The sequence below is a fragment of the Vipera ursinii genome (assembly GCF_947247035.1).
Source record: "Vipera ursinii genome assembly, chromosome: 1".
Classification (NCBI taxonomy): domain Eukaryota; kingdom Metazoa; phylum Chordata; class Lepidosauria; order Squamata; family Viperidae; genus Vipera; species Vipera ursinii.
In genome coordinates, this window is record NC_139512.1 from 135,985,039 (window position 1) to 136,012,389 (window position 27,351).

Genomic DNA, 27,351 nt, shown 5'->3' on the forward strand with positions numbered 1-27,351 from the left:
CTCAGGAAACTCTTCACTAAGAAACATTGCTACTAATGGAGGTTACTATGCCAACAGCCCCTTCATGGATTACTGCCTTGTCGTGGCGAAGGGGCTTGCGTAATTCAATGAAGCTATGACCTATGCCGTGCAGGGCCACCCAAGACGGACAGGTCATAGCAGAGAGTTCTGACAAAATGTGATCCACTGGAGAAGGAAATGGCAACCCACTCAAGTATCTTTGCCATGAAAACCCTATGGACAGTACCAAAAGGCAAAACGATATGACGCTGGAAGATGAGCCCCTCAGGTCAGAAGGCGTCCAATATGCTACTGGGGAAGAGCAGAGGGCTAGTACTAGTAGCGCCAGAAAGAATGAAGCGACTGGGCCAAAGCCAAAAGGACGCTCAGCTGTGGATGTGTCTGGTGGTGAAAGGAAAGTCCGATGCTGTAAAGATTTTTTCTCCATAGGAACCTGGAATGTAAGGTCCATGAATCAAGGAAAGCTGGACGTGGTCAAACAAGAGATGACAAGACTGAACATCGATATCTTAGGTATCAGCGAACTAAAATGGACAGGAATGGGTGAATTTAATTCAGATGACCATCAGGTATACTACTGTGGGCAAGAATCCCTCAGAAGAAATGGAGTAGCCTTCATAGTCAATAAAAAAGTAGGAAAAGCAATACTGGGATACAACCCTCAAAATGACAGAATGATCTCAGTTAGAATCCAAGGCAAACCATTCAATATCACAGTAGTCCAAGTCTATGCCCCAACCACCAGTGCTGAAGAGGATGAAATTGACCGGTTCTATGAAGCCCTACAGCACCTTATAGAACTAACACCCAAAAATGATGTCTTCATCATCATGGGGGATTGGAATGCTAAAGTAGGAAGCCAAAAGATAACTGGAATAACAGGCAAGTTTGGCCTTGGAGTACAAAATGAAGCAGGGCACAGGCTGATAGAATTTTGTCAAGAGAATACGATGGTCATAGCAAACACTCTTTTCCAACAACCCAAGAGACGGCTCTACACATGGACATCACCAGACGGTCAACACAGAAATCAGATTGACTATGTGCTCTGCAGCCAAAGATGGAGGACCTCTATACAATCAGTAAAAACAAGACCAGGAGCTGACTGTGGCTCAGACCATGAGCTTCTCATTGCAAAGTTTAGGTTTAAACTGAAGAAAGTAGGGAAAAGCACTAGGCCACTCAGGTATGAATTAAATCATATCCCGGCTGAATATACAGTAGAGGTGACAAATAGATTTAAGGAATTAGATTTGATAGACAGAGTGCCTGAAGAACTATGGACAGAGGTTCGCAACATTGTACAACAGGTAGCATCCAAAACCATCCCAAAGAAAAAGAAATGCAAGAAAGCAAAATGGCTGTCTGAGGAAGCTTTGCAAATAGCTGAGGAAAGGAGGAAAGCGAAAGGCAAGGGAGAAAAAGAAAGATATGCCCAATTGAATGCAGAATTCCAGAGAATAGCTAGAAGAGATAAGAATGCCTTCTTAAATGAACAGTGCAAAGAAATAGAAGAAAACAATAGAATAGGGCGGACGAGAGATCTTTTCAAGAAAATTGGAGAGATGAAGGGAACGTTTAATGGAAAAATGGGCATGATAAAGGACCAAAACGGGAGGGACCTAACAGAGGCAGAAGAGATTAAGAAGAGGTGGAAAAATTACACAGAAGAACTATACAAGAACGAGCTTAACGTCCCTGATAATCACAATGAGGTGGTCACTGACCTCGAGCCAGACATCCTAGAATGTGAAGTGAAGTGGGCCTTAGAAAAGCTGAGCAACAACAAAGCTAGTGGAGGTGACAGTATCCCAGCTGAGCTATTGAAAATCTTAAAAGATGATGCAGTAAAAGTGCTACACTCAATTTGCCAGCAAATTTGGAAAACTCAACAGTGGCCACAGGATTGGAAAAGATCAGTTTACATTCCAATTCCAAAGAAAGGCAGTGCCAAAGAATGTTCAAACTATCGCACCATTGCACTCATTTCTCATGCTAGTAAAGTTATGCTTAAAATCCTACAAGCGAGACTTCAGCAATATGTGGATCGAGAACTACCAGAAGTACAGGCAGGATTTCGAAGAGGCAGAGGAACCAGAGATCAAATTGCCAACATACGGTGGATCATGGAGAAAGCTAGAGAGTTCCAGAAAAACATCTACTTCTGCTTCATTGATTATGCTAAAGCCTTCGATTGTGTGGATCATAACAAACTGTGGCTAGTTCTTAAAGAGATGGGCATACCAAACCATCTTATTTGTCTCTTGAGAAACCTATATGCAGGCCAAGAAGCAACAGTGAGAACTGGACATGGAAACACTGATTGGTTCAAAATTGGGAAAGGAGTCCGGCAAGGCTGTATACTGTCACCCTGCCTATTTAACTTATATGCAGAGCACATCATGAGAAAGGCAGGGCTAGATGAATCAAAAGTTGGAATTAAGATTGCCGGAAGAAATATCAACAACCTAAGATATGCAGATGATACCACTCTAATGGCAGAGAGTGAAGAAGAACTAAAGAGCCTCTTGTTGCGGATGAAGAAGGAGAGTGCAAAAGTTGGGTTGAAACTAAACATTAAGAAAACCAAGATCATGGCATCTGGCCCTCTCAATTCCTGGCAAATAGATGGGGAAGAAATGGAGGTAGTGACAGATTTTATTTTCCTGGGCTCCAAGATCACTGCAGATGGAGACTGTAGCCAAGAAATTAAAAGACGCTTGCTCCTCGGGAGGAAAGCCATGACAAATCTAGACAGCACACTAAAAAGCAGAGACATCACCCTGTCAACAAAAGTGCGTATAGTCAAGGCTATGGTCTTCCCAGTTGCAATGTATGGCAGTGAAAGTTGGACCATAAGAAAGGCTGAGCGCCAAAGAATTGAGGCCTTTGAACTATGGTGCTGGAGAAGACTCCTGCGAGTCCCTTGGACTGCAAGGCGATCAAACCGGTCAGTCCTAGAGGAGATCAACCCTGACTGCTCTTTAGAAGGCCAGATCCTGAAGCTAAAACTCAAATACTTTGGCCACCTAATGAGAAGGAAGGACTCACTGGAGAAGAGCCTAATGCTGGGAAAGATTGAGGGCAAGAGAAGAAGGGGACGACAGAGAATGAGGTGGCTGGATGGAGTCACTGAAGCAGTAGGCGTGAGCTTAAATGGACTCCAGAATATGGTAGAGGACAGGAAGGCCTGGAGGAACATTGTCCATAGGGTCGCGATGGGTCGGACACGACTTCGCAGCTAACAACAACAACAATGCCAACAGTGTTCATTTAACAACATCAGTTGCAGCAAGCAATTCCTCTCGACGTCTAAAGCATCTACTTCTGTTCCTAAGGCCCAGCAATAAGTTAAAAATTCCAAGAGAAAAAAATGTTAGCATGCAGAGGTGACTGTTCCAATAGGGATCCTTTACAGTATCATGTCTACCCAAAATAAAGTCAGTATCTACATAACATTCCAAGATGGATAGTAGTTAACTGTACAGGTCATGGAGTTGGTGATGATCATTTGTTAGACTTTTGAATGTTTTGCCTTGCTTCAGTTTTTGTCCAGAATTATCTGCTGGGAGAATCTAAGCGTGCTGCAGACATGATAGGACCATTAGTAGCTATTTCACATATTAAGTAAAGCGTCCTTTTCTCCCTGGATAGGCTAGCTACTTTCAAACATTTTGAATGATTCTGATTGGCAGTCACAGTTTAAAACTGAAGCAAGAATGTAATAAAAGAGCAGAATTAATAGTGTCATATTCAGAGGGCTTTTTTAATGAATTAAAATTTATTCCTTACTTCAAATTATTGTACTCCTAAATTACTAGTCTCTAGTAATTTTCCATACCAGCTGGCTGAAGACTGTGCCACCTATTAATTATCGCAACAACATTTAACTTAGCAAAGAGACAGATAACAAAAACAGTTACATTTTGCCTCATTTTATGATCTTTCTTGTCACAGTTGTTAAGTGGATCACTGCCGTTGTTGTTAGTAGCTAAGTTGTAAAGTGAATCCCCATTGACTTTGCTTGCAGAAGGTCATAAAAGGTGATCACTTGACCCCAAGACATACAGGTCAGTTGTCAAGTGTCCAAATTTTGACCACATGACCATGAAGATGCTGCAACAGTCGTGAAAAACAGTCATAAGTCACTTTTTTCAGTGTCATCGTAACTTTGAACTGTCACTAAAAAAAATGGTTGAAAGTTGAGGACTATTTGTACATGGGTTAATTGTTTCATCGAGTAAAAATACTTAGGTCCTTGGTTTTAATTAGGTATTGTTTTCTAGAACTGTTTCTAGTGAAGGTTATTCGTTCAGCCAATCCTTTCAATCTGAAAATGATGTTTTAATTACTCGATCTTCTAATGATTGTTTCTAGGCAAAACCACAGGATACTCTAGACTTGTGTCAATTATTAAACAATGACTTAGCTGCTACAGTAAAGAGGCATCCAAAAAGATTCGTTGGACTTGGCACTATCCCTATGCAAGCTCCAGATCTGGCCGTGAAGGAACTGCAGCGCTGTGTGAAGGAACTTGGATTTCCGGGTGTACAGATAGGAACCCATATCAACAACTGGGAACTGAGTGCCCCAGAACTTGCTCCCATTTATGCTGTAAGTAAACATGTTCTGTCTCTCCTAACCCCACAAGTCCTGTAATGAAAACAGTAAAAAAAAATCTATCTAAAAACTTCAGTTTAATGGCCTGAGATATCATCCCTGTTGTCCTCTATTTAATAATCTTTTAAATTCTCTCTTGGTGATTTAAGGCTGCCGAACAATTAAACTGCTGCCTCTTTGTGCATCCTTGGGACATGCAGACAGATAGAAGAATGTCTAAATACTGGTTTCCCTGGCTTGTAGGTCAGTAATTACTGTACAGGGTTGGCATTCTCTATGACAATTACAGTATTTGTTTTATTTATTGATACTGGTGCAATCAAGAGACTTTTTAAAAGTCACTTATGCAGATGGATTAGAAATATACAAGGATGTTTTCTGACAGTCTCATTAAAGTAGGCACAAGAATTACATTTATGAAGAGGGATTAGTTATAGGTAGTCCTCGACTTACGACCACAACAGAGCCCAAAATTGCAGTGGCTAAGCGAGACAGTTAAGTGAGTTTTGTCCCATTTTACAACCTTTCTTGCCACCATTGTTATGTGAATCAATGCAGTTGTTAAATTAGTAATACAATGGTAAATTGAATCTGTTTAAGTTAGTAATATGGTTGTAAAGTAAATCTGGCTTTCCCATTGACTTTGCTTGTCAGAAAGTCTCAAAAGGTGATCACATGATCCTGAGATACTGCCACTGTCATAAATATGACCAGTTGCCAAGAGTGCGAATTTTAATCACAGAGTCAATACACTTTTGGTAATATTTCACTTAAAGCTACATGGCACTGAGTACCTCTCTTATCACAGTTTGAAATACTGTATCCCACTCTGCTTTTCCAAGGAAGCTAGTACTCTCTGCCCTTCAGGACTCCAAGTAATAACACAAAGATTCTTATGGGTTGTATTGTGAACTCTCAGGGCTGACATCCATTGGTGCCATGTCAGCAGTTGTACAGCGTATTTCTGCTGTAATTCTACAGCCCAAGTCCCCAGAATTGAAATGGCCCAGAGTTTTCTTCTCTGCCCCTGCTCTTCTTCCTCTTCCTTGGTTGAAGATCTGTCCAAGAAAACCGCAAGAACTGTATGGTATGATACCATCATATTAGTACCAATCATTATTCCTGAATATGGAATTATTTCTTATTATTAGGCATGCCCACTGAAACAACCATTGCTATTTGCTCCATGATTATGGGAGGAACTTTTGAGCGCTTCCCCAATCTGAGAGTTTGCTTTGCCCATGGAGGTAAGTATCAGAGCCAAGGTAGTATTATGATTACATTGTTGGTGTAGAACTGCAAAATCTCTCAGCCATGACAACTCAGTTGAAGATCAGTCCTATCTCTAAACCCAACTAACCGCATGCTCTTGCTGTTGGAGAGACAATCATGGAGGGAAGAGTAATATGCCACCTTGTACTCCTGCAGAAAAGGTAGAATCTAAACTAACACATAAAACATATTTTACGGTTTTTTTAGGTGGTTCCTTTCCTTACACGGTAGGACGTATCTCCCATGGATTCAGAGTGAGACCCGACTTGTGTGCAATCCATAACAACACTGACCCAAGGCAATACCTTGGTTCATTCTACACAGATTCATTGGTTCATGATGAGCATGCACTGAGGTTGCTGATAAACATAATAGGAAAGGTGAGTGAGAATCTACTACAAGATACTGTACATCCCTAGACTGTAAACACAATTCCACAACAATGCCTTTGAGACTGCAGGCCAAATGAGACTTCATTCCATTCATTCAATTAGCAATGGCATGAACATTTTCTTAAAAATGTACCAGTAGTGTTGTCTCTAATAGACTGACATCCTGACAGAGGTGCAGAGCTTTAGTGTTGTTTTGTTTTGTTGGGAGATTGAAACATTCTGTGTTTTATTCCTTAAAATAAGAATTTGACTACATCCTATTAGGAAAAGAGCAGGAGAACCACTATTCTGTGCATGTGTAAATGGGAACAAAAGCAGAAGGATGTGACCTGAGATTGGCAATCCTTTTGACCAAAAGCACACAGGCTGATTTTTTAAAAAAGGAAGAGATACAGAACAAGTCCTTAACTCTTTATCTACCTACTGATCATCCTTATGATCTGTAGGTTATGAGGTGCTAAGAAACCTGTCCCCATAGGAGTTACACTTCCAACAGCTTTCACTTCCTACTAGGATCCCACTCCAGTTTCATATGGCTGCAATTTGTTATGCTATGGCACCAGAGAACAGAGTTCCAAATCTAGATATGTCTTGCAATAATAGCAAAAAAAGTGTAACATCCTACTCATCTCCAAATTCACATACTAAGTTAGATATTGTAGCTTGCAGTTTACACTTAAACATATTCACAATATTGCTAGTTGTGTGACTTATGCCTGGCGTAGCTTTTGGTTTTTGGTCAGTTACAGTTCCTTCTCTTGATTTATTCATTGGACAAAGATAAGCCAAAGATTAAAAAAAGTTGTCATCAGGAAGAGGCTGAATCTTCACTTCTTAGTGTTTTCTCATTTCCCATTTTTCCTTAATAGCAAAATAGTAGATAGCAGTCTAGCCTGGGTATTAAATACCTATTTTTTTAAAAAAAAGTCCTTTCCACACAACAGCATAGCTAGCACACCAGTCTTAGCCAGGTGCAAGAAATTCCTGGCCCTTAATCCTTCTCTAGATAGCTATAACACCATAACTTCTAGACAGCAAAAATCTTGACCATCGTAGATGATAGCAAAAAATATTAAAAACTCTAGATCTTTTCTGCCATCTAATAGTGGCCTAGATTTTTGCAGCCTAAATATGTAGGTTTTGGCACAGGATCCTGGGAGTCCTGAATTATATATTTAGTTTTTCATAGAAAACACAACACTGGTTAAAGTATAGTTAATGTACATGGGCTGCAAAACTCCAAATAAATTTTAGATGGCAGTAAAGATACAGTATATCTTTTTACTACTACCGTATTTAGTGTTCTTCCAGCTTTGGGCAGCCCAGATGTAGTATCTCTAATTTACAGCCAGCTATGAATGCTCATATTCCCCAATACATATGTCTATATTAAGTGTATCTTTATTCTTATTTGTTGTATAACAACAAATAAAGTCTGTAAGGACTGTTTCAAACCGTCATAGTCTCCCTGGGACAATTATGTGGAAGTGAAGCTGAATATGAATTGAATATTAATGACCCTTCAGGCCGAATATTTGGGTGATTTTTCCTATTCCCCTCCCAAATTGCAACATAGAGCAGTGTAAATCAAATGTGCTGTAAAAAAGAATTCTATCTGAATATCTGCTATTGAAATGACTCACATTAGGGAACAAGCAGAAAGAAAGTTTGTAGCAACTAATGACCATAATGTAAAAATACTAGATATTTACAATAGTGTTCAATTATTCCTTGCATGGAATTTACAAGGAAAAAATTTCACCATATCCTTTTTGGCAATTGCATCCTCCTCCTCCCCCCCTCCTCTATAACAGAGGTCCCCAACCTTTTGGGCACCAGGGACCGGTTCCATGGAGAGAGGTTTTTCTGTGGATCAGAGGGTGCGTGGTGTTGTGTGCTGCCTGCATCCCATGGATGGGGCTTTGCTTGTTTGTGTAGACCAGTTGCTGGCATGCTGTGGCCTGTTACTGGTCCACGGACCAGGGGTGGGGGACCCCTGCTCTAGAACACACCCATTAGTAAAGATTATGCATTACAAAGCTCCTCAGATCATATCCACATTTGATTTTACAAATTAGTTTGCTTCAAGAAACTTCTTTAATAAATTTTGAAAAAGAATCACATTACGCATAAAGAGATGTGATAGTCTTCATCAGTCTTACCTGTCCTACTAGATGCCACTATTCAAAATATTTCCCATCTTTTGATTTCCATTTTGTTTGTTTTGTTTTACAATATCATCCCTCTACCACACACACACAAAAGCAGTCTAGACTGAAGTAGGCATCTCTGTTATGGCATAAAATAAAGTGCTTAGATCAGAGCATTTCTTTCAGAACCCTGTGGGGACCCCTACTGGAAATAGTATGCAATAGCAAATAGGAAAATTTACTTTCTTCTCTCGGCATTACCAATTGCAAGTACTGTAGAAAAACAAAATGTTTTTTTTTACTCCCAGGTCCAATACATTGGACTTTACTTCCAATAAATAAAACCCATTTTTTTTGCATTTTAGTCTACATGCCCAGGAAGTATCCTTCTCCAAGTTGCTCAGTATAGTCTGTGTTAAAAGGCATACTTTATTCTCAGAAAACTGCATGATGGAATAGGATGAGAAGAAACACAGGAATTATTTATAATGAAGGAAAACATCAATTCATTACTGATCATAATATAATTCATCTTCACTACTTTCTTCATTTCAGGGCAAGATATACTTTTATAAATGAGCAGGATTCCTATTGTAGATGGAACATAGATATCAAAACTATTTGTAGCCATTAATAAGTGGCTAGATAAAAATATATATGAAAGGTTAAATTGATTGTCTTCAATCGATAAAGGTTTATCAAATTCTCCTTTTTTCCTTCATATGTTACAGATATTCACTAAAATGCTCCAAAAGCAAACCAATATTTTTTTTAAATTTCAGTATCAATTTAATGCAATTTCATTCAGGGGTATCTTGGGGGTTAAAAGTCAGTGATTGAAATCCTACTCCCTTTTTACATGTGTTGCTTGTGTGATGCATGTAGAAAAACATGGTGGGCTATAATCATGTGATCATGGCCACCATGTTGGACTTTGTCTCGTCTCCCGCAGAAGCCTTTGGTTCAAATACTTTATTAATATTGGTTTTGGTTCAAATGCTATATTAATATTGGTTTTGGTTCAAATGCTTTATTAATATTGGTTATCAACTATATGCTGTCTTTCAAAACCGGATTCTACATTTTATTCAGAATTATTATCCTCATTATCATCTAAATTTCAGTAAATAAAAATAAGAAATTCTTACTGAAATACATAAATTATTTTTATCTATAGAAAATAATGTAATTAGGTATATCAGAAATATCTTTCTCATCTTTTCTATTACTTTTTCCTATTGATATCTTATGATTATATCACTTTATTGTTGTATATACACTGAAAGCTTATGCACCAGAGACAAATTCCTTGTGTGGCCAATCACATTTGGCCAATAAAGAATATTCTATTTTTAAATAAAAGAGAATCCTTTAATAATGAAAGAGATATTTATCTCTTCCAAGACAATTTAATGTAAGTTTGCAGAAAAGCTTACAAAAAGTTAAAAAGTGCATATCTATCAATCCATCTAATTCCATAGGTTTATAATGATTCCTTAAGATGAAAAACAAACACTCATTAAATGCCAACAGATCAATCAATCTACTTGTTTCTATTTTCAGGAGAAAGTGATATTGGGAACAGATTATCCATTTCCACTTGGGGAACATGAGCCTGGAAAACTGATTGAATCCATGGAGGACTTTGATGAGCAATTAAAAGTATGTTATCTGATTTTGATTGTATGCTTTTATGTTTAATGTGGCTGTCAGTACTGTAATTTGTAGTTCATTGGCCTTTCTTAGAGGCTTATATGACATATCTATTATTTAAATGTAACCTTTTTTCAGACAGACTTCTTTTTAAGAAAAAAGTAGGATAAGAATAATGTAAATAAAAGTTTATGAGACAATTCTTTGCAAAAATTTACAATGGGGACAATTTTTACAAAATTTTGCTTTCAAGCTAGGCTTGATTCCTAGTTTCCATAATTTTTCTTAGCTTCTTGTTTGGAGGTAGTTTCTCATTGTTTTCTCCTAAGGTTGCAAGCCCAAAATTACCCAGCTGGCTTCCATGTCTGAGTCAGGCCTAGAATTCAGGTTTTACCACTCTTACTTCAGCACTTTAACTAATGGATCAAATTGGTTTCCACACTGGATCATATTTTGAAATATTTTGAGACATTGGGAGTAAAGCTAATATGTGGTCATTTATATTTATAGGAAATCTGAAGGCAAGAATGGAAGAGTTTATAAAATGTTACTTTTTCAAAATAACTAGTCCTCTGAATAAGTGAGAAGTAGACTATAATACCACCACCCAATTCCAATGCCTGGAATACTATGCCGCAAATTTTAAAAAAAACCTAATAGGAAAGAACAGAAGCTCATTATAAAAGTTCTAAGGTTATTATTTCAGAATTATGGCAGTGAGAATTTAAAGTAAAATACCTACCTCCAGAATAGAAGAAATGTTGCCTCTTTGGGCCATTTACAGTAAACCTGTTTTGCCCTACCATAAACTAGACCAGGGCTTTTCAACCTTTTCACCCATTGTACCACTTTTAGGTTATGGCAACATCCGAGTACCACCAGTTGCCTAGCAAGGTGTCAAAAACTTGATGACCAAAAAAAGAAAAAGAAAAAAGTGATGAACTACAGGTAGTCCTCAACTTACAACAGTTCGTTTAGTGACTGTTCAAAATTACAATGGCACTGAAAAAAGTGCCCCCCCCAAGCCACAGCCGAGCAAGACACCTGCCTGCCTGCCCGGCGGCGCTCTTCCTCCTGTCCGAGGTTTTCATTCTTGTGAGCATTTCTGTTGAGGATTGGCAGCGGGGGTGGGGTGGGGCGGTGTTTGGTTTTTATTCCCCCCCATCTGCTGTGTGGTTGCAGCAGGTTTTAGTCACTTCACATGACCCTGGGACACTGTGATCATCATAAATATGAATCAGTTGCCAAGCATCTAAATGTAAATCACAAGACCCTAGAGTTGCTGCAACATTCCAGCTGATCGGTGCTTCTTCTGGGCTCAGCTGGAGCCTGGCGCTGATCCTGGCGCTTCCGCTGAGCCCTGACAGCCCTGCAGCTCCTGCCGTCTCTCGCTCAGGCTTGTGTGGTGCTGCCACCAGTTCAACTCATTCCCCTTCCATGCTACCAGTTTTCTAGGATGGCCACGTACCACCTGCCAGGTGCCAATGTACCACAGGTGGTACCCATACCACTGGTTGAAAAGCCCTGAATTAGACATCTATTCGAAGCCTGGCAATGAGTCACCCTTTTTTATATATCATCACCCACTGTCATTTTAAAAAACTGTAGGAAATTAATGTATTAAATTGTTTTATTGTGTAATGAGTAACTGAGTAGAAAACTATCCAGAAATTCAAAAGCTATAAATCTGTGTTTTTATTTAATTTATATGCAGCCCATCTCACTATCAAGCAACATTTGACAATAGTATGTCAAGTTATGTCAGGAAGCTTTAAAAAAGTAATTAAAAATTTCTGTGGCAAAATTAAATGATTATGATTCTGTGTTTGAAACAGTGGGCACTTTTTCATAAGGAGATATTTAAATAGTAACCAGGAATCAGCTATGATTCAATAGAGTTTTTAACTTATCTGTTAGAGAATCCCTGCATTTTTTGCATCAATTTTACTTTTTGATATATGTCCTTATCTTCCAGTCCAAGTTACCTCTCAGCATTAGTTGACAGAATAGGAAGGACTGAACATTTAGGTTGAAGTGACACTGATATCTGATGATGATATATTGATAATCTGCTCTGCATCTGGAGTAGCACATAGTGATTAAAAATCAGATTAATCTGAGAGTAAGATGAAGATACATTACATTTGACAGATTTTTCAGGCATACTTATCTGTTTGTCTATCTGTTTTCCACACAACATTAGCATGTTCTGAGAGATTCTAAGGAACAACTACTTAATGTGGTTCATTGTAATACATAATTAATTTATGAATTGATTTATAAACAGTAATTCTTTGAGTATTTGACTGGGAAGCCTCCTAAGGCAGACACTTTAGCTTTTGCACGTCTATGTAATATTTATTAATGCTTTCTCAAAATCTTCATTCCTTTCGTTACAGGAGAAACTCAAATTTGGCAACGCACTTTCATTTTTGAATATTGACAGAAAACAATTTGAGTAATAGAAGAACTGCTGTAATTATAAATCAACACTTTTAGGTTCTGGAGGACAACCATAAACTTCATATTTATGCAGTTTCATGCCAATTTCAGATAATATACATGTACTGAAAACGCGAATCTGGGTTATAATAAAAGCTTATAAAAGCTGTATGAGCTAAGAACTTTTTGAGAAGTTGTATAGTTGTAAAAAAAAATCTTGTTATATAGGGAATGGATTGTTTCAGCATGACATCAATGAATAATTATCCCTTAAATTTAGAAGTCTGCCTGTCTTACACAAAGTTTATACTGTCACACAGGGAGTTGGAGGGTTTATTTATTTGTATCCTACTTTTTTAATTTTAAAAATAACTCAACTCGGTAAACATATCCAACATAACTTCCTCCTCCTTTTTCCCCACAACAACTGAGAAATATTTACTATAGTGAGTTGGATTCATACTGGGCAAACAGGACCCGTAGTAAGTGCTCAGTAAATTACTGAAGACCTGAAAGTTTATATCTCAAGCTCACCTTTGACTAAATATCATTTCCCCTTTCTTTTCTCTCTCTGTCATGCCCCTCCCCAAATCAGGCAAGACTGTTTAAGTAGTCTTCAACTTATGACCACAATTGAGCCCAAAATTTCTGTTGCTAAGCAAGACAGTTATTAGGTGACTTTGTCCTATTTTGCGACCTTTCTTGCCAGAGTTAACTAAATCATGTAAGTTTTTAAGTTAGTAATAATATGGTGAATCTGGCTTCCCCGCTGACTTTGCTTGTCAGTGGGTGATCACATGACCCTGGGAGACTGCAACCATCATAAATATGAACCAGTTGCCAAGCATCTGAAATTTGATCACAAGACCATGGGGATGCTGCAATGGTCATATGAAAATGGTCATAAATCACTTTTTTCAGTGTTGTTGTAACTTTGAATGGTCCTAAAAGAATAGTTGTACATAGAGGACTACAGGTAGTCTTCGAGACTTACAATGGTTCATTTAATGACCGTTCAAAGTTACAATAGCACTGATAACAGTGGCTTATGACAGTTTTTCACACATCCATTGCAGCATCCCCATGCTCACATGATCAAAATTCAGATGCTTAGCAACTAGTTCTCATTTATGACATTTGCAGTGTCCCAGGGTCAAGTGATCCCCTTTTGCAACCTTCTGAGAACCAAAGTCAATGGGGAAGCCAGAGTCACTTAATAGGCACGTTACTAATTTAACAATTGCAATGATTACTCAACAACTGTGGCAAGAAATGTCATAAAGCTTTCTCACTTAGCAACTGAATTTTGGGGCTCAATTGAGATCATAAATTGAGGACTACCTGTATCTGTTTTTATCCAAGTGGCTGACTTACAGATTCCTTTAGGGCAGAGGTATCAAACTGCTGGCCCATGGGCCGGACGCATCATGCGGAAGCCGTGCCCGCCCCATTGCCGGCAATAGCAAAACAGTCCTGCTACGGTGAGCAACGTCATGTGACGTTGCGAGTTTGACATGTCTGCTCATGTGCTTGCTTTGGCTTTCCATGTCCATTCAAAACAATGGAGACATATCCAAGTCCAGCATTCTTCTGAGAATCAATGTTAAAACATTTTCCCCAAGTCATGACATTTCATTTGGCAGTATGGGACTTTTGACTTTAGAGAGTTTTACAAAGCAGTTGAAATGAAAAATACCCACAAGGATACTCTATGTAAGACAAGTCTATAATAGGGTGATGAATGAGGGGGACATTTTACCATTATTTTGAAAGATAATCTAATGCAAGTTACAGGGGTTTGGTTTTCAACAAAAGCACATGTCTTGCAAGAAACAAATGAGATAGATTAAATTAAACTGGGATCCCTTTCTGTTAATATTGAATTACACTGCCTTCAGAAAGTGTAGTAGGGTTGGGTCTGCTTTGTCCACCCACCTGAAGCTTTGCACTGGCTCACCACAGGGCTGTGTGCTTAGCCCCTACCTGTACACTTTATACACATACGACTGTGTATCATCTGACCCATCCACTGCAATAATTAACTTCACAGATGACACAACTGTGGTGGGTCTCATTACAGGTGGGGATGAGACAGCATACAGGGCAGAGGTACAAAAACTATCCATACGGTGTAGTAACAACAACTTGCACTTGAACATCAGCAAGACGAAAGAGATGGTGCTAGACTTCTGGAGGAAAAAGGAGGAACCTGCCCCACTTTACATTGGGGAGGGCTGTGTGGAGAGAGTTTCCTCCTTTAAATTTCTGGGAGTCTACCTCTGTGAAGATCTGACCTGGAAAGTTTATTAACTTTCCAATACAACCCAGGTGGCTAGAAAGGCCCAACAGAGGCTTCACTTTCTCAGGGTCTTGCGGAAGAACAGGGTAGAACAATGGCTAATGACCCTCTTTTACCGGTCTACTATAGAGAGTGTCCTCTTGTATGGTATTGTGGTATGGTATGCTGGTCTGACAGCCGCGGATAGGAAAGTATTACAGAGGGTGGTGAGTACAGCACAAGACATCGTGGGCTGTTTCCTGACACCACTGGATGACATTGCCAGGGCTCGTTGCCTTGGAAGAGTGAGGAAGATTTTCAGGGACGACTCACACCCTGGACGGTATCTCTTTACCATCGGGTAGGAGATATAGGAGTATAGCCAGCCGCACCAACAGTCTGAAAAACACCTTTTATCCGTGGGCTGTTAGGCTTTTGAACGAGAAATAACTTTTGTGAATTTTATACAGAATTGACTTGGGAGGCCGGTGTGTGGTGTAGTTGGTTCACATGGTGTAGTAAGATGGAGGGTTTGTTGTCACTGTGTGTTGGTGGGTGGGAGCACGAAGGGAGGCTCAGCTAATCTCAATGTATACATAGTTGTACTTTGACAATAAAGATTCATTCATTAAATATTTTAATGCTACTAAAATACCCCGTGCACATAGACCAAAACTAAGATGAAATCTCCTATTTACCATTATGGCTGAGTGGACTCGCAACCATTCACTAATAACACCTTTTTTAATTGTTGTTGTGAAGTCGTGTCCGACCCATCACGACCCTATGGACAATGTTCCTCCAGGTCTTCCTGTCCTCTACCATCTTCTGGAGTCCATCTAGGCTCACGCCTACTGCTTCAGTGACTCCATCCAGCCACCTCATTCTCTGTCGTCCCCTTCTTCTATTGCCCTCAATCTTTCTCAGCATTAGGCTCTTCTCCAGTGAGTCCTTCCTTCTCATTAGGTGGCCAAAGTATTTGAGTTTTAGCTTCAGGATCTGGCCTTCTAAAGAGCAGTCAGGGTTGATCTCCTCTAGGACTGACCGGTTTGATCGCCTTGCAGTCCAAGGGACTTGCAGGAGTCTTCTCCAGCACCATAGTTCAAAGGCCTCAATTCTTTTTTAATAGTCCTTTTTTAATGGACTATTATTTTTGACCCGGGAAAAAAACTATAGAGAGAACAAAAATTCCGAAGAAATCAGGACTCCTCTTTGAATGCACGAAGCAACCGAGTTCCCGTCTCCGAGTTTCTATTATACTGATAAACAGTCTAAGACGGGGGTAGGCAACCTCGGCTCTTTTATGACTCATGGACTTGCAACTCCCAGAATTGCTGAGTCAGCATAGCTCAGTAATTCTAGGAGTTGAAGTCCACGAGTCACAAAAAAAGCCGCGGTTGCCTACCCCTGGTCTAAGAAAAACCTTCTGCGCAGCCTCTAATGGAGGGGGGGGGCAAAAAACAGTTCGAGGAACATCCTCCGAGTCGATAGGGGCACTATTTTAAAACCGCACTACAGTAGTCTTTCGCCAGCCTTTCCTTTCGCTCCAACCCCCAACCCCCCCCACACACACAGCTTGCAACTCTATGATTTATTAAAGCCAGAGTATTGCAGAGAGAGCCGGTTTGGCCGCGCTTTGTCTGAATTCTCGCGAGAGGTGCCGCGATGGAAGAGGAGGAGTCGGGCGCGCCGGCGGCGGGTGCTGCTTCGGGAGGAGGAGGAGGAAGTGTCATGGCGGCGGCGTTGGGTTCCGGGCCTGGCGCGAGTTCGGGGTCGCGCGGACCCGGCGGCGGCGGCCTAGGAAGTTCGCGCTGGTTTTTCAGCCGGGAGCGGTTGGAGAACACGCCGTCGCGCCACTGCGGCGTCGAGGCCGACAAAGAGCTCTCCTACCGGCAGCAGGCGGCCAATCTCATCCAGGATATGGGCCAGCGCCTCAACGTGTATCCTTCAGCGGCGGGCGTTGGGGCTTGGGACGGGCAAAGAGGAGGCCGGGGCCGGGAGCGAGTAGAGCGGGTGAGGGGGCTGGGAAGGGAACCTTTCGGGGTGACGCCTGGTCCCGGGTCTTTTGGAAGGCCGGCCCGAGGGCGAGCCTGGGAGGCCTCGCCTGCTGTGGCTCCACCCCTCGGCCTGCGCTCCTGTCTGCAGCGGGGGAGAGTCGGGAAGGCGCCGCAGGCTCCCCCGGGAGTCGAGGAGGAAAAGCCAGGCCGACTTCGGCGCCTCTTTGCCTCCCTTGGGCTCCGGGGTGGTTTTTAACAAGTTTTCCACGCAGACGCGCGACTTGTCTCGTTTAGCCCTCTCCCTCTCTCTCTCTCTCCTTTCTCTTTCTCTCTCTCTCTCTCCCCTCTTTCTCTCTCTCTCTCTCTCTCTCCTTTCTCTTTCTCTCTCTCTCTCTCCCCTCTTTCTCTCTCTCTCTCTCTCTCTCTCCTTTCTCTTTCTCTCTCCCCTCTTTCTCTCTCTCTCTCTCTCCTTTCTCTTTCTCTCTCCCCTCTTTCTCTCTCTCTCTCTCTCTCTCTCTCCTTTCTCTTTCTCTCTCCCCTCTTTCTCTCTCTCTCTCTCTCCTTTCTCTTTCTCTCTCCCCTCTTTCTCTCTCTCTCTCTCTCTCTCTCTCCTTTCTCTCTCTCTCTCTCTCCCCTCTTTCTCTCTCTCTCTCTCTCTCTCTCTCTCCTCTTTCTCTTTCTCTCGGCTTGGCGTTTTAGCAAAGTGCTCTTAACGATTGATTGCAAAGGAGCGTGGTTGTATAAGGGCTGCTGAACACGGTTTTCGGGAATCTCAGACTTGTTCCGTCAGTATGGTTTTTTCTTTCTTTTTCAAACGGTTGTTGCTGTGTTTTTTTTTTTAAAAAATTGCGATTTCATAGGGACTGTATTAATACATCTTGTTGGTTAAAACGAAGTGTCCCCTCCCCCCAAATGCCCTATGTATCGGTTGGTCAAGCATAAAGAGATTTGATGCTTTTTCTGCGTGTGGTGGGTAAAGGTTTGGTGACAGAAGGCAGTTTCCCCCCCACACACACACACACACACAAACACTCATTGGCAAATAACGTTTTTAGACATTTAATGTAATCGATGGGAAAGAAATTTCATCCAGGATTTTTTTTTTAAAAAAAGGGAAACAGTATGCAAATGTTTTAAATAAGAGTAAAACAATCTAGGCAAGTTAAATGTCATAGAAATAAGGTTATTAAATAGAACTTTTGATATTTTAGAGTAATGAAATTGAAAACAGCCTCTCTGGTATTCTCAACAGTTTTTCAGGAGTTTGAAGTAAGGAGGAATGACTGCTGTCATAATGTCTGTAGTTCTGAAACCAGACTGAAGAAGTTTTGTATAAATACCAGAACATATTTAATGAAATGTAATGAAGATATCAGAGTACTTTCTGAGCTATTATCAAATCTAATGTGGATCAACATTTTGCTGAAAGAAGTATTGGCTTATAGCTAGCTGCTGTTTATCATAAAAGTAATCCCACTAGTAATTTTTTATTCAATTTCTATACATGTTCATTTCGATCCAGTTGACTCTAGTAAGCTTATCTCAAAACGTTAAGCAGATTAGGATCTGGTTATTACTTGGATGAAACTCTGCCAGAAAATCCAGAGTACTATTCTAGATTGGCAACTAATAAATTCCCAGCAGAAGGCAGTGGCAAACCACTTTCATACTGCTGCCAAGAAAATTGCGTGGACATGTCCATGAAATCATCAAAGTTGCTTCAACTTGAGAGATTTCTTACTTCATAGAATTGGAGTTCTTATGAGTCATGTAATGGAAAACAGCACAGTGCAGATCCATTAGAACATTTTTAGAAATAAACTTGTTGATTGACAATTCACATATTACTTGTGAAATTTGTGAAAGTGGTAACAACTGAAAAGGGAGAACAGACTTATTTCAATAAAGATTGTGAATACTTAATGTTTAAAGTTAACACATATTCTAGCTTTTATAACTGATGATAGTTTCTATAGTTATTTTAGTTTCTGGTACAGAAGATGTTTGCCGAAGATTATTTCTGAACCACACCTTGGCTTAGCATGAATGCTGAATTTTTAAAAGCCAACTTTTTGTAACAGACACTGAAGTTGTTAGCCTTTGAAGTGAAATAACCTGAGTTCTTAAACTAAACTAAACATTTTTAGAAAATTATTTTTTCAATAGTGCCACTTTCGAAGACATTATTCTATCACCTGAGTTCTAAAACTCAGGTTATAGAATAATGTCTTTGAAAATGGCACTATTGAAAACACAGTGTTCTAAAACATATTAGTGTTTAGTATGTAACATTAGCACAAACTGCATCTGCCTTTTAGTGGAGAGCAGCTGGCCCTTTAAATCACAGACCAACCTTATCTGCCCAGAGGGAATTGCCTGATCCCTAAAAGCCAATAAAGGAAAAGGGAGTTCTCTGTCAGGTTTTCAGTAGGAAAAGGACTGGTGCCTTTTGAGAGAGTTGGCTGGATTTACATGAGGGGCTTACCTCAGACAGTGATTGGAAATTGAGTTGTTTGGCTGCAGCTAGAATCATATTGGAATTGGGGCTTTAAATATCTGACCATTTCTAGTATCTGGAATCTTATCTTCTTTTGGCACCTATAATAAAGTGGTTTTATAGTTAAATCCTGGAGTTGTCTGCCTGCCTTCTGTGACCCACCTCAGCTTGGCTGAACTATTAATTCCCTGAAATTTCATTTGTTTTCCCTTTTGGTAGTTTAGCCCAGCCAGCCCTAGGTATGGTGAGGATTTCCCCTTAAGTCCTTTCCTGGTTGATCCGAGGACTAGTGTGGGAGGATGAATCTGGTTTATAACAAAGGCATGGTGGCAGCAACTTTTCTGGTCCTGTTCCATCTCCAGGCAGAGGTGACTAAGAACTGAAAGTGCTTAGTCCAACCCCAAGATTGCTTTTCTGTTGTAGCCTAATTTTCTGCAATTGTATTACCTCCGTGACTTTCCATTACTTATTTCCAGAATTTCATGGACATGTTTTTATTCTCTAAATGGATTTTTCAGTTGGTGCATGGAAAGGAATTTTACTTGTGTGAATAAATATAACCATTACATTGGATCCAGCTTTTATTTTGCTGATGTGGGCAGCATAGAGTTCCTCTCAGAGTGTTCTTAACTGTAGACGAGGAATACCGTAATGTTTGCGTAATACCGTATACACCATTTTGGAAGTTCCTTCCCAAACCTCAAAGTTTTCTGTAGGCATAGGGCTCTACCTGGGGCAACAATGAGGAAGTTTGCTGTCCTTTTTTCTTTGTCCAAACTTTGTGCTAGTTCAGCGGTCCCCAACCTTTCCATCTTGGTGGCTCAGTAGGGGGGGAAGAGGGGATGGTTCTGTATGAATGTAGGTGCATGCTGGCAGCTCCATTTTCACAAGCAGCAGGCACACTCACGTGCTGCCTGCACGGCCCAGTTCTGAGTGGACTGCTGCCCAATAGTGGGCCACAGCCTGGGGGTTGGGGACCCCTGTCCTGGTTGACCAGAAGACTTGCAGATAGCACTCTTGTGTTTAGAGCGATTTATCTTAACAAACTTCTTCAGTCCCATGAAAGTTAAATTTGAATCAATAACTTGAAAAAAAATCGTAACCTTTTTACAGAATAGTTGAATGCAAGCTTTATTTTTATTTCTGTAGCCACCCAACTCAACAAGGGTCTCTGGCAGTGTACATTATAAAAACATAAAATAATTAAAATAGGGGATGCATATGTAGTATTTCCTTGACACAGTTTAAGATCTCAACTTACAATAAACACCGCAATTGTTTATATGCACAGGTTTTATATGCACCATTCATTCACAAAATTCAATAGAAATGTAAGTATATCTGCACTTGACATAACATGTAACTGGATGGCTTTTGAAATATCCTGTTTTTCGTGGCTTTAGAAACTTGGGGGATATATTAGTCTTGTACTATAAACTATTTATAATACCTTCTTTGTGATAAGAAAGAATGTGTTCTGGACAGTTTCCCAGAAGAGTTTTTAAAAGGTTTGTTTTTATCAGGATTACAATTTGCTAATATACATAATGGACAAGCAAGATATGTCAGTATGGGTTAATAGCTTTTTAATATATCTAATCACTAAATCATGTTGTCTTTGGTAAACTGAGAACTACAGACTTTAGAAACCAGTAGCCATATGCTTGGTGACTACAAGCACTCCTTGGGAACAAAAGATAGGTTAAGCAATGAAATAAAAGATTTAACATCTATATTCAACTCGTGTCGAAATAACAGAATATTCCATCCATATGTTTCAGAAAGAAGCTAAAGCCTAACTCAGATTTACTTTTGCAGAAAATTAAAAAGGGAACAACCTGATTTTGGGCATCATTTATTCGGCGTCATGAACTTAAATGGAATTGTTTTCTCTTGGGACACTGCTTATCAAGTCCACTAAAAATGAGCCATATTAGCATTTCCACAAGTCACCAGTTAGCAGTGAAAAGATAGAGGCTTTAGTTCAGAGCAAACTTCAGATCGCTTTGTAATGATAAATCTCAGTGGAGCATGCTTTTCTGAAATAGATGCACTTTGCCCTGAAGGTATTTTCTAAAAGCCTAGTCCAGTGATGGAGAACATTTTAGAGACCGAGTGCCCAAACTGCGACCCAAAACCCACTTATGTATTGTTGGGTGCCGTGTGGGCGTGGCCAGTTGGGTGGGTGTGGCCAGTTGGGTGGGCGTGGCTGCAGTGGTAACGGCAGACTGGGTGGGACTAAAAAGTTCAATCAATTCCAACTTTGCGAGATTTTTTTTTTCCTGCCAGAAGTTGAAATTGAACTTTTTTTTTTTTGCATATGGCGGTGGAGGCCTAAAGCAAAAAGGGTTTATAAAACCCAGCTGAGGGCCTAGGACTGGGACGAGGGCGCGTGTGCCCACAGGGAGGGCTCTGTGTGCCACCTGTGGCACACGTGCCATAGGTTCGCCACCACGGGCCTAGTCTTAACAACAACAGCAAAATATTCCTGAATATTCCCTTAGACAAACACAATGGACTTTAATGTAATCTGGTAAAATTTAATTGCAGGCAACTTGATGTTTGGGATGTTCCCTTGTGTTTTTAAAAGATGATCTCATGATACAGAATTCTACCTCTAGGTATTATTTTATTTTCAAGAATGGTTCTGGGCTAGAAAGCTGGAATGATAGTTATTAAGAGGCTTAGGTAGGTGGGAAGAGTCTGCCATCTAGTAAATTGGGAGTTTTGAGGCCATACCCTCCTCGTTTACACTACAGCAATTATTTTACAAGTGCTCATTGGTCAAATATTTTCTGCTTATATATTAGTTAATAGTAAAGGAGTGATGCATTAAAATAAATAAAAAACTTGATTTGAATAAATGAGTTATTGGGGTTGCTGAAACTGACACAAACTTTGTTATATTTTGGGATCCAAAGTAGCTCATGTAATATAATGAGAAGTTCTTCACCATTTCTATATCTGTAGTTCCACAGACAGGCTATGGAATTAAAATAGCTAGGATTATGCATTTGTCTTAGGCACAAACAAATCACAATGCATTGTGTATGAGCCCACTTATGAGTTTGATTAAAAATCAAAACAACTGATATTATGTTTTCATGGGGAAAAATCATTTTCTTTTTGAAATACCTAAATCTGATGGCAGTGAATAGAGGCAAAACTTTAGGGGCTATATTGTATAATCAGCTATTTAAAATTTCAGTAAAGATAAGCACAGCTATAGGAGGAGCCGTGGTGGCACAGTGATTAGAATGCAGTATTTCAGGCTAACTTTGCCCAGAGCCAGGAGTTCAATCCTCACCGGCTCAAGGTTGACTCACACTTCCTTCCTTAAGAGGTTGGTAAAATGGGGACCCTGATTGTTGCAGGCAATATGCTGAGTCTGTAAACCACTCAGAGAGGATTATAAAGCACTATGAACTGGTTTATAATTCTAAATGCTATTGCTATTTTTTCTGTGAAGAGCAGAAGTAGCATGTTTTTATGGAATTAAAAACACAAAGTATCTTTTGATGTAGAATCATTTTTTGGAAAATGTTACAATTTAGATGCTATCAACAATAAACCTGCCTTGTATCTATGGTAGCATTTGGGGCAATATTTCTTCAAGTGAAACTCATAGGAAGTATATACTATATGTACTTTTGAAGGTGTCCAGTGTATAACTTGCATATGATTTTAAAGCTCTTTAAATAGAAATTAACAAAAATTGAGAGCCAGTTTGCTCTAAATGATTACAGTACCAGGCTAGAAACTGGGAGATTATGAGTTTTAATCTCACCTTGGCATAAAAGCCAGCTTGGCGATTTGGGGCAAATCCCTCTCTCTCACAGCCAACCCACCTCACAGGATTGTTGATGTGGGAAAATAGGAGGAAAAACATTAGATATGTTAATTGCCTTGATATATATATATATATATATATATATATATATATATATATATATATATATATATATGTATATATGTATATATGTATATATGTATATATGTATATATGTATATATGTATATATGTATATATGTATATGTTTAAGTATTTGTCAAGGCTTTTTGAATGGACCTTGCTAATTAACTCTTTCATTCCTGTTTTGGCCCGGCTCAGGGCTTATCCACAGGAACTAGTCAACTTATGACAGCTCATTATTTGTGCAAATTATTCAAATTGCTAATAAAGAATTTGGGAGGCTAAGATGATCATTTTGAACTCATTTATATTCTCATCAGTTAGTCATACCCTTTATCTGAGATTCGAACCCGGGCTGATTGTATATCAGGCAGTGTTTGAACCTCCTGAGCCACGGGGTTCTTTCTCTCTTATATTAGCTGGAAGGCAAGGCAAATATATGTTTAAGTATTTGTCAAGGCTTTTTGAATGGACCTTGCTAATTAACTCTTTCATTCCTGTTTTGGCCCGGCTCAGGGCTTATCCACAGGAACTAGTCAACTTATGACAGCTCATTATTTGTGCAAATTATTCAAATTGCTAATAAAGAATTTGGGAGGCTAAGATGATCATTTCGAACTCATTTATGTTCTCATCAGTTAGTCATACCCTTTATCTGAGATTTGAACCCGGGCTGATTGTATATCAGGCAGTGTTTTAACCTCCTGAGCCATGGGGTTTCTTTATTAGCAATTTGAATAATTTGCATACACACATACATACATATATATATATATATATATATATATATATATATATATATATATATATATATAATATAATATATGAAGAATATAAGTAAATGAAATCAATTGTAAATAATAAAAAGATTCATGAATAATAATCACATATACCTAATCAGTCTGTAGATTCTTCACCAGCTGGAATTGCTTGTCCATTTTCAGGAGGAAACTCCCTATAAAATGTGTTATAATAGCTGAGGAAATATACCATAATATTGATCACATTTATATTCAGCTGCAGTTATAAACATTCCTGGGGGCTCACAATATATATATTTTTCATACCTTGAGTCCTTTCAATCCGTGTGTCAGAGAACCTAGATCCAACCATATTAGAAACATTTCTATATAAAAAAAAACAAAGCACTTTTTATATTTCATTCATGGTAAATTTTAAATGCATAAAGTTGAAATTAGTTTGCATCCCACCTAGTCTAGTTATGGTCCATGAGGCCTGGTCGACAGTTACTGAATTAAATCATAATAAGGTTGTTGTTTTTTATGTGAAACCAATCCTTGTGCTTTGTAAACTAAGACCTACAATTTGCGGTTAGGTGTAGACTAGGTCATGACAGCTTTTTAAACAATTTGTGAATTCAGTCAGCCTGAAGAAAAAACTCTTTACTGGAAGAAGGTTCTGTAGATTGAACTTCAGCATGGTTGTTTTCATGGAAACTGTTCCTAAATGATCCTATGTAACCTTTTGAAAACTTTACTGGCAGCCTGTGGTAGATATGATAAAGCTGGATGCTGTTAGCCTATCTATTTCAAATTAACACAATGCCCCAGAGCTGAAGATGAATTTATATTATGTTAAGGTCAAGGTTGAAAAGACAGCCCTGTAGGACTTTTCAGGATGATTCACATATGACTCTAATTTGAGGAATTTATTGTGAGCTAGGGATGAGAAAAATATCCTTTAAGGCTGAGGCGGTGCTGAGTTTTGGTTGGATAGTTGAGATCTAGTCTTTTTTGTTCTGATGTTATTCCAGCAACTCAGGTTGGCATCTGCAGAGGTAGCGGGAACTGCTTTGTCATATACCTCTTAGCAACTTGGCACAACTGCTAGCAGAACATCAGAACAAAAGGAAACTAGACCACAGTCACCCACCCAGCCCAAAAGCTCATCACTGCTTCATTGGTGCTAGCCATGAAAACATACAACAGTGTCTCTCTCAAGGCTGTCCCTGATCTTCAGAGATAATCCCAAAGGATTGAAAAATATTAAGGAATCCAGCAGAATAAACGGATATTATACCACTTCTAGCTGTAGGTTAGAGGTGGTATAATAGTTGGTATAATAGTACACCACCTCTAGCTACTGATTGATTTGCACTACGGTATACTTCACTTTTAAGAGTAAGCCAGTGAAAGTAGTCTCCGCGCTCTCTGAGCTTGGTTGCTTGCTTGCAAATATTTCATTGCCCAGCTTGGCACATGGTTTATCTTGCCTAGTTGAGTAATGAAACATCAGCAAGCAAGCAAGCTCAGAGCACCAAGAACTCCATAGTCTATCCATGAGATAAAGACATTTGTGTTCGATTAAGAGTGGTATTAGTTGGAGAGAGTTTGAGAAGGAATATTTAAAAATCCAAATTTAGGCACTCACTAAATTTTTTCTCCCAGAGGACAATTGAATTTACTGGCTACAAGATGAAGGTTAAAATAATTTTGCCGCTTCACATGTTGAAAATCTAAATAAAGCCAGCATTGGTTCTAATCAGTGTTGCATTGGGCACAAGCCAAAATAAGTGGGCCTTTTGATTCTTCACTTCTGTTGAAAATATTTGGAAGAAAGTACAATTGTCTTAATATTTTTAAGTGACAAAATGAGACATACAGTAAACCTCAATGTATACAAGACAGTATTATTATTCTTAGTTAAATTTCTCCTAGTGACCTGTAGTAACAAATCTTGTAAAGGATATGCTGTAATGATGTTTTCAACAGAGTGCATTTTCTACCCACAGATCATCTCTCCTACTGCATTATTTTTGGCTGCGAAAGTAGAAGAACAACCACGGAAACTTGAACATGTTATCAAAGTAGCACATGCTTGCCTTCATCCTCTAGAGCCCCAGCTGGACACAAAGTGTGATGTATGTTTATATAGAGATTTAATCTGATTTTAGTCTATAAATCAGAGAGGAATTTGTCTATTGCTTTATTTTTCAAATGAAGGTTTACATGATATCACTTGTGTTGTTAATTAACAAAAAATATCTTTGTTTTTTTTTGTTTGTTTCTGAGAAATTTAAATACAAATGTAATACACTTCTGCTTAACATTCTACCATTCTTAAAACTTATTAGCAATAACCATCACAATAATCATCAGAAAACTAAGTTTTCATTGGGGGTAAATACCTACTAAGGGGAATCTTGTTGAAATGAGACAGTAATTATCATTTACATTTTCTGTGACAACTTATGAAATTGTAAAAAAGAAGTGAAATGTTTTACCTTATTCTCTGCTTCTAGTTTACTGTCAATCTACATTAATACTAAAGTGTATTGTAAAAAAAATGAAAAGTTTAGAGCATTGTATGTTTTTCAGAATAATTTTTATTGAAATTTAAAAAGAAAAATACTAATACAAACTGAGAAAAATGTAAAAAGTGCAGAGAAAAAAGAAAAAGAGGAAATGGAGAAAAATATATAAAAAGGTGAAAAAAAGGAATGACTTCCCTCTTTATCAGGATGAGTAAAAGCAATTTCAGTAACCTAATATGTTTTTTAACATTTCAGCCAAAAATCTCATTATCCCATAAGGTTTATTATTAGCAAATAATTAAGTCTTATTCAGCAAAGGAGGAATCGGGCGGTCTTGAGCACGTTATCTGGACTGAGTTTGACCCTGTTTCCCCTGATGATGTGGGCAGGATCATGGGGAGAATGAGCACCACCACCTGTTTGCTGGATCCGTGCCCCTCCTGGCTAGCTTATGCGGCTCGGGAGGGAACACGAGGCTGGTTCCATGCAGTAATAACTGCTTCTTTGAAGGAGGGTGTCTTCCCTGCCACCTTGAAGGAGGCGGTGGTGAGACCCCTCCTCAAGAAGCCTGCTTTGGACCCGGCTGTTTTAAATAACTATCGTCCAGTCTCCAACCTTCGCTTTTTGGCGAAGGTTGTTGAGAGTGTGGTGGCGCATCAGCTTCCTCTGTTCCTGGAGGAAACTGATTATCTGGACCCGTACCAATCGGGTTTCAGACCCGGACACAGCACGGAGACGGCATTGGTCGCGCTGGTGATTGATCTCTGGAGGGCAAGGGACAGGGGTTGCTCCTCTGTCCTGGTCCTATTAGATCTCTCAGCGGCTTTCGATACCAGCGACCAT

The 27,351-nt window shown here is 39.4% G+C and overlaps 2 protein-coding genes across 6 annotated transcripts in view; both read left to right on the top strand.

Annotated features, from left to right (window-relative positions):
- The window catches only part of ACMSD (aminocarboxymuconate semialdehyde decarboxylase), a gene marked incomplete at both ends in the record, with an annotated part of 58,038 nt that extends 45,468 nt beyond the window's left edge, over window positions 1-12,570 (top strand). The window contains 6 exon segments of the mRNA XM_083369391.1: window positions 4,399-4,635; window positions 4,791-4,884; window positions 5,793-5,888; window positions 6,121-6,293; window positions 10,019-10,117; window positions 12,508-12,570. Coding sequence (XP_083225517.1) covers window positions 4,399-4,635; window positions 4,791-4,884; window positions 5,793-5,888; window positions 6,121-6,293; window positions 10,019-10,117; window positions 12,508-12,570 — 762 coding nt within the window.
- Window positions 12,571-16,493: 3,923 nt separating this feature from the next.
- Window positions 16,494-27,351, top strand: part of CCNT2 (cyclin T2) — a gene marked incomplete at its 5' end in the record, with an annotated part of 35,934 nt that continues 25,076 nt past the window's right edge. For 4 of the 5 annotated variants that reach the window (XR_014491807.1, XR_014491808.1, XR_014491809.1 and 1 more), the window contains 3 exons: window positions 16,553-16,768; window positions 20,572-20,653; window positions 25,987-26,115. Coding sequence is in view for 2 of the 5 variants with exons in the window: in XM_083356948.1 (XP_083213074.1) it covers window positions 16,560-16,768; window positions 20,572-20,653; window positions 25,987-26,115 (420 nt within the window). Of the gene's footprint in view, window positions 16,769-20,571; window positions 20,654-25,986; window positions 26,116-27,351 lie in introns of all 5 variants that reach the window. The other variant, XM_083356947.1, reaches the window with a different exon arrangement.